Source organism: Garra rufa, chromosome 13, assembly GCF_049309525.1.
Source record: "Garra rufa chromosome 13, GarRuf1.0, whole genome shotgun sequence".
NCBI classification, from domain to species: domain Eukaryota; kingdom Metazoa; phylum Chordata; class Actinopteri; order Cypriniformes; family Cyprinidae; genus Garra; species Garra rufa.
The window spans coordinates 43,512,047-43,522,424 of NC_133373.1; the positions used below are offsets into that span (position 1 = coordinate 43,512,047).

At 30.3% G+C, this 10,378-nt stretch overlaps 1 protein-coding gene across 2 annotated transcripts; it reads right to left on the reverse strand.

Moving 5' to 3' along the window:
- Positions 1–1,066: 1,066 nt before the first annotated feature.
- mapda (N6-Methyl-AMP deaminase) lies at positions 1,067–7,715 on the reverse strand. 2 transcript variants are annotated; one of them, XM_073816944.1, is made up of 10 exons: positions 7,583–7,715; positions 7,313–7,443; positions 5,262–5,322; positions 5,098–5,185; positions 4,933–5,014; positions 4,728–4,854; positions 4,571–4,651; positions 4,302–4,440; positions 1,913–2,013; positions 1,067–1,531 (listed from the first exon to the last, which is right to left on the reverse strand). In XM_073816944.1, the coding sequence occupies exons 1-10, from the start codon at positions 7,625–7,627 to the stop codon at positions 1,340–1,342; spliced, it is 1,047 nt and encodes a 348-aa protein (XP_073673045.1). In that variant the 5' UTR covers positions 7,628–7,715; the 3' UTR covers positions 1,067–1,339. The 2 variants fall into 2 exon arrangements, with proteins under 2 accessions (XP_073673045.1, XP_073673046.1); XM_073816945.1 differs by having other exon boundaries at positions 1,315–1,503.
- Positions 7,716–10,378: the final 2,663 nt, after the last annotated feature.

Genomic DNA, 10,378 nt, shown 5'->3' on the forward strand with positions numbered 1-10,378 from the left:
TGCAACAAAACGTGAAAAAAAATGAAGGGGTATGAATACTTTTGCAAGGCACTGTAGATACAAGCGGAAGCGATGAGACCCGTTTTCCAGGTTTGGTCAGGTGATTATTATTTACGGACCTTTAATAAATATACAGTTACATATTAGTTTTGACATTAATTCAGTGCTTTGAAATAGAGGAAACTTACATAATTAGCTGTAACAGTGTGCCTTTTTATGTAGTAAACTTTAACCCTTTGTATTTAGTTCCAGCGTTTGATGGAAAATTTTAAATTTCAAACAGTAATGGAAAACACGAAAACTGGTGCAAAAACGACTAAGAATATTAAAAGCAGAATCTGTTATTTAAATAGATCGCTTTCTGTGTTCATCCAAAAGAGGGTTTGCACTTACGTCACGTTTTGGTCAGTTACCCGGATGCACGGCCATATTGGCGATACTCGGATGTAAACAACAGCATGGATTGCACTGTCAATGTACTACTAAATACATTGTTCTGCTAATTTATGCTGTCTAAACCATGGAAAAAATGTGCGGAAGCTGCTAAATCATATAGAAAAGGACTTAAGCAGGAAAGGGTGCAATATTTGGACAAACTTAATAGGTGGTAAAGATATGTACGAGCAGTATTATTTAAGATATTAGCCTAATATTTCACCTACCTGACTGGAAATGATAAGAACAAACACAAATGCTGTCAAGATTCTTGCCTTGGAAATCCTAGTTTAGGATGGCCAACCACAAACGCATTTGGTTCCTCAGACAGTTTTAGCACTCTCCTCCTTGATTTGTTAAAACTTTTGGCAGTCTATATAGTACTCTAAATGTTTTTACATCTGACCTATTAGTACAGCCCAAAACATGGTCATTTTCAGCAGCAATAATCAACTAAATATGCGAGTTTTGTTTGGTTCAGTGGCGTTGTTTACGTTCAGTGCCGCCAATATGGCCGATTGATGACGTGCTGTGAAAACACTATTAATGTTGTGACACCGTAAAATATGCAAATAATAATGTTAAGAACTTCTCTTCCAAAATATGAAGTATTTATTAATGAGTGCAAATGTTTATGCTGAAAATGTAAAATGAAATAGATCACTTTCACACTAGTTGTGTAATTAATAAACTTATATTTAATACTGTTGTATTAATATCCAATATTCAAGTAGTCTTCAAAAAATCTATTATAAATATTAAAATGTAATTATAATTTAAACAGTCCAAAGCATGTATGAATTAGTTAAGGTATTAATGCAGTGCTAAATAGCTGCAACAATGTGCTTTCATGTTTGACAAACTCTTTGAGGTAGGACTGTTGAAGTTTTACAGCTGTTATTCTTCACTGGAAGATCTCCTGTTTGAGCTCTGCCCACTTCTTCTCCAGCCTCTGTTTGATTGGCTCGGGAGCGAAGGTGTATCCAATGGCCTGCTGGGAGAGCATCCACACGGCTTCCTGAGTCAAACCAAAGGTGGAGGCCGCCAGCTGGTACTCCTGAGAGAGATCTGTGCAGAACACGCCCTTATCATCCGTCTGACGGGACAGGAGGAACAGACATATTGGTATTTTCTAGCTCAACACGTTTTTTTTTTGTGCTTTTTTTTATAGTTTACATTAAACCGACCATGCTGACATTTTTTAAGGCTTCTGAATTACTAACATGATCAAAACTTACTAAGACATGTTATTGGGAGAAACAGAGTGACTGATATTTATATGCATTTTATAGTAGTCTGTTAATACTAATAATATTAAGATATTATTGGTTTACATTACAAGCTTTCAGAATTAATTTTTTTGACCATATAAATCATCTGCACCAAATTGCATGTTTGTTCCATTAAAAAAATATTGTCAGGCTTTATAGGGATAAAGTGTCTGAAGTGCAAAATAGTGGGGGGAAAAAAAACTCACACAGAGAACACACGGATGTCCTCTCTTATACCAGTATTGGAAGTGATGCTTGTCATATGAAGGCACCGTTTGACCTTTGACATTAGAGGTCAAACATATCTCTGCAATTCAAAAGAGTTACATTTAAATAAAAAATGATTATTTAAACTTCAAGTATATAATTTTGGAATCATGACAGGGCACTAGTTAAAAACTAGCTATTTGTGGAATTACAAAAACAATAAAATGAAAATAAAGTAAATTTTGGAATTAAATTAGAACACTAGTTAAAAATAGCTTTTAAAAAAAATGTAATAATTGAACTAAATTAGTACATAATTTTGGAATTACAACAGAAATACAGATAAAACAAATTAGTTAATGGAATGAAAAAAAAAACTAATTTAGTTAATAAAATCTTTAAAGTTTAGCTGAATGTAATTAGAAACAACTATGAAATGGAAAACTAGGGAAAAGATTACAATTAAGTAAAATAAATAATAGTTAAAAAAATATTGTTTAAAATTTAGGTATGTAATTTTGGAATTATGATAGAACTCTGTTTCTTTTTTTTAATTAACTGTTAAAAATTACTTATTCAAAGTTGAAGTATGTACATTTTGATTTATGATAGAAAACTAATTCAAAACATAAAACAGTTAATAAAATGTAAAAAAAAAATGTTTCAAAATATTATAAAAATAACAACATTTTAAAACGTACTCAAAGTTCAAGTATGTTATTTTTGGAATTTGGTGGAAGATTAGTTATAAAGAAATGAGCAAATAAGCTAAACATTAAATAGTTAAATAGTTAGAAAATAAAATAGTAAAATAAATACAAAATTAAAAGAATTCTTTAATGTTCAGTATGTAATTTGTGAAATTATGAAACAATTATAAAATTATAAAACTATAAAAAAAGTTTTTAAATTATTTTATTTTTAAATTAAGTGTTTAAAAATTACTTATTCAAAGCTGAATTATGTAATTGTGCAATTATGATATTACACTAATTAAAACAAAGTATTTATTTATTTATTTTTCAAATTAAGTGTTTAATAAATTACTTATTCAGAGTTGAAGTATGTAATTTTGGAATTATGATAAAACACTGATTAAAACAAAGGAGTTATTTATTTATTTATTTATTCATTGAATTACATGTTTTTAAAATTACTTATTCAAAGTTGAATTATGTAATTTTGGAATTATGATATAACACTAATTAAAACGTAATTTTTTTTTTTTTTTTCAAATTAAGTGTTTAAAAAAATGACTTATTCAGAGTTGAATTATGTAATTTTGGAATTATGATATAACACTAATTAAAATATAAAATATTTATTTATTTATTTCAAATTAAGTGTTTAAAAAAATTACTTATTCAGAGTTGAATTATGTAATTTTGGAATTATGATAAAACACTAATTAAAACAAAGTAGTTATTTATTGAATTATGTGTTTTTAAAATTACTTATTCAAAGTTGAATTATGTAATTTTGGAATTATGATATCACACTAATTAAAACATAAAATATATATATATATATATATTTTTCAAATTAAGTGTTTAAAAAAATTACTTATTCAGAGTTGAATTATGTAATTTTGGAATTATGATAAAACACTAATTAAAACAAAGTAGTTATTTATTTATTGAATTATGTGTTTTTAAAATTACTTATTCAAAGTTGAATTATGTAATTTTGGAATTATAACATAACACTAATTAAAACATAAAATATAATTTTTTTCAAATTAAGTGTTTAAAAAAATTACTTATTCAGAGTTGAATTATGTAATTTTGGAATTATGATAAAACACTAATTAAAACAAAGTAGTTATTTATTTATTCATTGAATTACGTGTTTTTAAAATTACTTATTCAAAGTTGAATTATGTAATTTTGGAATTATGATATAACACTAATTAAAACATAAAATATTTATTTATTTATTGCAAATTAAGTGTTTAAAAAAAGTACTTATTCAAAGTGGAATTATGATATAACACTAATTAAAACATAAAATATTTAATTATTTCAAATGAAGTGTTTAAAAATGTACTTATTCAAAGCTGAATTATGTAATTTTGGAATTATAACATATCACTAACTAAATGTGTATTTATTTCAAATTAAGTGCTTAAAAAAATACCTTATTCAAAATTGAAGTAATGTAATTTTGAAATTATGATAAAACACTAATTAAAACAAAGTAGTTGTTTGTTTATTTATTAAATTAGGTGTTTTATTAATTTTGAAATTTGGTGGAAGACTAGTTAAAAACAAATTAGTTAATAAACTAAAGCTAAAATAGTAAAATAGTTCATAAAATAAGAAGGGTTAAAAAAAATAATTCTTTGATGTTCAAATATGTAATTTTGGAATTACAATGGAAAACTCTTACCGATAGGAATATTTTGTTTGCAAACTTTATCCACAAGACTGTGGGACCCGCCAACCTCAGGATGCAGGAAGGTTCCATGGCCGATTCTATCAGGAGGCAAGTTCAACAACAGCTCAGACTCATCTCTCTGAGCAGGAACCTGAAATACACAAGAACTCTTGCATAAACCATGTAAATCAATTAATTGCATCCAAAATACACATTTGACAGCACTAGATTCATACCAAAACATAATCCTGATAAAAGTAAGAAATTTCATGTGCTCCAACCTCTGAGAGGTGTAGCGCCAACTTCAGACCGCAGTTCTTGGCTTTTTCAAGTGCAGAGAGTAAGTCTTTTCCATGACCGACCTGTAAGATCAAAGATATGGAAACTGCAGAGAGAAGCAACAAATCGAGGATGAAGTTAATTGCAATCTGAACTCACTGTTGGGTCTCCACTGAGGTCAAGTCCAACTACTACTCCATCACTAGAAAGCAGGAAGTCTTCTGCCAGCTTCACTGTCTCCATGGCAACCTCAGGCCCATGTCTGCGGTCCACGGCTACGAGAAACCTGTCCAAACATCCGAAAGTACAGCAGGTGACGGTAAAAGTAGCAGGATGTTACCTAGAATAAATACCTAGAAATTACCTGACATCAATGTCAACTTCCTCTTGTTTGCACTGCCGGATGGCTTCGAGCACAGTTTCAATGTATCTTTGTTTAGTGAGACCTTTTATGTAACAAAAATAAATATCAACAAAAAGCAGAAATGAGCTGCTAATGAACGTTAAACATATAAAACACTTCCACTACCTGTTTCAGTCACATCCCGGGGCGTGCTACGCAACTCCAAATATTTTACGCCATCTGCCGCAAACTCTTGAATCACTGCTTTGGCAACCTGTTTAATAATCATCATTTTCTTTTTCATTTATTCTTAAAGGTGCAAGAGAATAAAACGCTGAGTAAGCCATTACCATTAGTATGTCCTCTTCTGAATCAACCAGCTGATGAATCACTTTAAACACTTGAAAACACCTGTTGGAGAAATACAATTAAACTAAAACTTGGTAATAGTTTATTTGTAATTACTGAATTAACTCCAGGACTAGGTCTAGTACACTATGATTAATACACTTCGTGTGCACTACAAATTTACTACACTTGTCTAGTTAGCAAAAAAACAATGGGTACATCCAAATATACATACATGAGATTCTAAACACTTTACTATCCCATGAGGCCATGGGTAAGGATATGTAAATGGCAGCAAAGCAACACAACTGATGCTACTAGGCTTTAATAAAAAAGGAAATCCTTTAATGCTGAATCCAATTCTCCATGTAAATAAAAAAAAGCTTAACTGTATATATATCATGACACGTGATTTGGACATTACTTTATAAATATGTTATTTCTAAAAGCATACAGGAAATAACATACATAATTATTCATCGATATATCCATAAATAATAAATATAATCAATGTACTTTCAGTAACACATCAGTTAAACGTTTTATTGCCCTTTCTTGAATTTATTTAAAAACATACAACACTTTACTATTTTACTGAAAAATAAAATTACATAATTAAGCTGTAACTATTTTAGTACAATTTTACAGAAAAACATCATGAATAATTTATGGAAGCCCGATTCCACCACTGAATAAAACATTTAAAATATAACTGCGACTTTTTCTCTCACAATTCTGACTTTTCCCCTCGAAATTCTCGTAATTCTGGCTTTTTTTTCCTCAGAATTGCATGACACAATTTCTGACTTTTTTCTGAGAATTCTAAGATATAAACTCAGAATTACGAGTTATAACGTCAGAATTGTGAGATATAAACTCACAATTCTGTGAAATGAAGTCAGAATTGCATGTTTTTATCTCGCAATTCTGTCAGAAGTCAGAATTGTGAGTTTATATCTTGCCATTCTGACATTATAACTCACAACTGCAAGTTCATATCTCACAATTCTGCAAAAGAAAGTCAGAATTGTGAGAAAAAAAGTCAGAACTGCAAAATATAAACTCACAATTCTGACTTTTTTCTCAGAATTGCGTGATATAAACACAATTGTGAGTTATAACAATACAAACTAGCAATTCTTGGAAATAAAGTTAGAATTGCGAGACATAATCTCTCCCTCAGAAAACTCACAATTACATGTTTTGCACAACTGTGAGTTTATATCTCACATTTCTGAGGAAAAAGTCAGAACTGCAAGAAAAAAAAGTCAGAATTGTGAGATGTAAACTTTTTTTTTTTTTTGCGGAAAAAAGTGGTGGAAACAGGCTTTCATAATTAGGCCTAATTCAAATCACGTCACTGCCCAAGTGTTAACTTTTTTCTTCCATACTACACTACTGAACTAAATGCAATCATGGATGTAGTACGTCTGGATTACATTCACACTTTCATACCAAGTAAGTACTTGTTCAAAAGAAGTACTTACTCTGAGAGTAGACTATTTCAGAGGCAGCCTATTTCTAAAATGTGTTTATTACTTGTCTTAAAAGTCAAGTATAATTAATTATCCTAACATGCCATGAACTAGTTACTAGTAATGCATTAGAGTAATAATATTACTTTCCCTGGTAGCTAGCAGTGTAACTAATTACTAATAAGATGTAAGTAATAATATTACAGTTACTATATGAAGTTTAAAACTTCAATCATCCCAATCAGTTTTCATAATTGTTGTCGTTTAAGCCCTGTTGCAGATTTTACTATTTTGCTGCTTTATTAAATAACAGAAGTTGTTTTAAAAATGTGGCTTGTCATCGGTTTGAGCTAGTTGTACTTTTAATTTATCTGTAACTCTCAGGGATTCAGAGGCTGCAAAACTTATGCAGTTATCAAGTTTTTGGGGTGTAATGGAAAATTGATGTAATTCCTGTTGGCCGGGAGTAATAAGTAATTTAATAATATTACCTTTGAAACAAGTAATGTGTAATATATTACATTTTTTGAGTAACTAGCCTAACACTGGTGATGTGTATGATAGTGTTTATCACGCACTCGTCCAGAGATCGGCGCTGTCCGCGGCGAATGGCGGTCATGCTGTGCTCAATATTCAGATGCGGCTTGCGCTTTATAAGCGTCTCCATCGTTTCAAAACTCACAGAACCATTGAGATGTGCGTGTAACTCCTGAAAGAAAGAAAAAAATACACCGTATTTAATTCAATTAAGTGTAATTACATTAATTAATTTATGTATATACGTTGGGCTGAGCTCAGTAAAAGATAATGATTTATTAATGGCTCTAGTCTAAATATGCGTTTCCTACCACTTTGGGCAGCTGACGATAAAAGAGATCCGCTTCGGTGTCCATCGCTGTTTTCTTCACCTTTATGAAATGTGAATTTCGAAGACTCCTGCGTGTTAAATAGTGACTGAATGTACTACTTTTGACACACGGAGACGGATTGTTTTTCCTGACGCACCAACGTTGCGTTATAGAAATGAGTCTCAGACAACAACATCGACCTTCACCAGTGGTTCCCATATTCATTCAATTTAAACAATCCACAAATTCAACTAGTTTTTAAATAAGATTACAGAATAATATGAACATCTTGGTTATTTTAGACGCTTTAGTAGTTTTTATTAATATGTTGAATTGTGACCCTGGTCCACAAAACCAGTCTTAAGTAACAAGGGTAATTGTGACTTTTCCCTCAGAATTACAAGTTTATATCCTGCAACTGTGATTTTTTTCTCTGAATTATGAGTTTATATCTCACAATTGTGACTTTTTTCCTCAGAATTGCAAGTTTATATCCTGCAACTGTGGGTTTTTTTTTCAGAATTTTGTGTTTATATCTCACAATTGACTTTTTCCTCAGAATTACAAGTTTATATCCTGCAACTGTGATTTTTTTCTCTGAATTATGAGTTTATATCTCACAATTGTGACTTTTTTCCTCAGAATTGCAAGTTTATATCCTGCAATTGTGTTTTTTTTTTCTGAATTATGAGTTTATATCTCACAATTGTGACTTTTTTCCTCAGAATTGCAAGTTTATATCCCGCAATTGTGATTTTTTTTTCAGAATTATGAGTTTATATCTCACAATTGTGACTTTTTTCCTCAGAATTGCAAGTTTATATCCTGCAACTGTGGGGTTTTTTTTTCAGAATTTTGTGTTTATATCTCACAATTGACTTTTTCCTCAGAATTACAAGTTTATATCCTGCAACTGTGATTTTTTTCTCTGAATTATGAGTTTATATCTCACAATTGTGACTTTTTTCCTCAGAATTGCAAGTTTATATCCTGCAATTGTGGGTTTTTTTCTGAATTATGAGTTTATATCTCACAATTGTGACTTTTTTCCTCAGAATTGCAAGTTTATATCCTGCAATTGTGGGTTTTTTTTTCTGAATTATGAGTTTATATCTCACAATTGTGACTTTTTTCCTCAGAATTGCAAGTTTATATCCCGCAATTGTGATTTTTTTTTTCAGAATTATGAGTTTATATCTCACAATTGTGACTTTTTTCCTCAGAATTGCAAGTTTATATCCCGCAATTGTGATTTTTTTTTCCAGAATTTTGTGTTTATATCTCACAATTGACTTTTTCCTCAGAATTACAAGTTTATATCCTGCAATTGTGATTTTTTTTCTGAATTATGAGTTTATATCTCACAATTGTGACTTCTTTCCCTCAGAATTGCAAGTTTATATCCTGCATTTTTTTTTTCAGTATTACACGTTTGTCACAATTGTGACTTTTCCTCAGAATTACAAGTTTATATCCTGCAATTGTGATTTTTTTCTGAATTATGAGTTTATATCTCACAATTGTGACTTTTTTCCTCAGAATTGCAAGTTTTTATCCCGCAATTGTGATTTTTTTTCAGAATTATGAGTTTATATCTCACAATTGTGACTTCTTTCCCTCAGAATTGCAAGTTTATATCCTGCATTTTTTTTTCAGTATTACAAGTTTGTCACAATTGTGACTTTTCCTCAGAATTACAAGTTTATATCCTGCAATTGTGATTTTTTTCTGAATTATGAGTTTATATCTCACAATTGTGACCTTTTTCCTCAGAATTACAAGTTTAAATCCCGCATTTTGATTTTTTCCTTTGAATTTTGAGTTTATATCTCCCTAAAAATTGGACTTTATATCTCACAATTCAAAAAAAAAGTTGAATTATTTTACTACATCAAATAAACCAAATAGGTGAAAATGAGAAATGTTTCATTAGAAACTAGCTGAAATAAACAAGAATAATAATGAGGTTTCAATATTTTATTTTAATGAACTTTTGACTGAATTTAAATAAGATAAATAAACAATGACTGTTCACAAGTTTATATTTGGTGTTCATAAAAAACAACACGTATGTTTTATATACACACTGCACATGAATACATCAAAATATTGAGTACATAAAAAAGAACCAAATACATAAATAGTTTATAATTTAAACAATTGTGTATTTTATACATAATAAATAATAATACATAATATACATATTATGCATTTAGCAGACTGGAATACTGTATTTTGTAATATTTTCCAGCTAAACACTGAAGAACAACAAGTAGAGAGTTATTAACTGATAATTATTGCCTTTAGCCACAATTATGATAAAGTGTTACATGTATACAGTGTAGCAAATATCATTTGCGCTATCAACAAACACACTTACAATTTATATATGATTGCTTGGCTTTTGGTAAGAGCTTGTCTTTCATTATAGTTATGCTGTTTATGCATCAGATTTATTCCTTGTATTACATATCAGGAAACATCTGATCCTCAATCAGCAGTCCAGCTCTGCGGTGCTTGTGTATTACATGACCTCACACTTTTCTGCAGACTGTTTAAGGTCTTCGATGGTGGACTGGGCCTTTTCTTTTAGCTGGTCAATATCTACGTTCTGAATGTTGGTCAGCTGACCCAGGACGGACTGCTTGTGCTCCTCCTCCTGGTTGTCTTCGGCGATCATCTTAGCCAGCTCTGTGGGCAACTCCACATTGTCTGCCGCTGCCTGAATTTGCGTGTCGTCCAGTTCACTCTGTTAAATAAAATATTATTTAACAATGAAACAACAAATTGGAATGG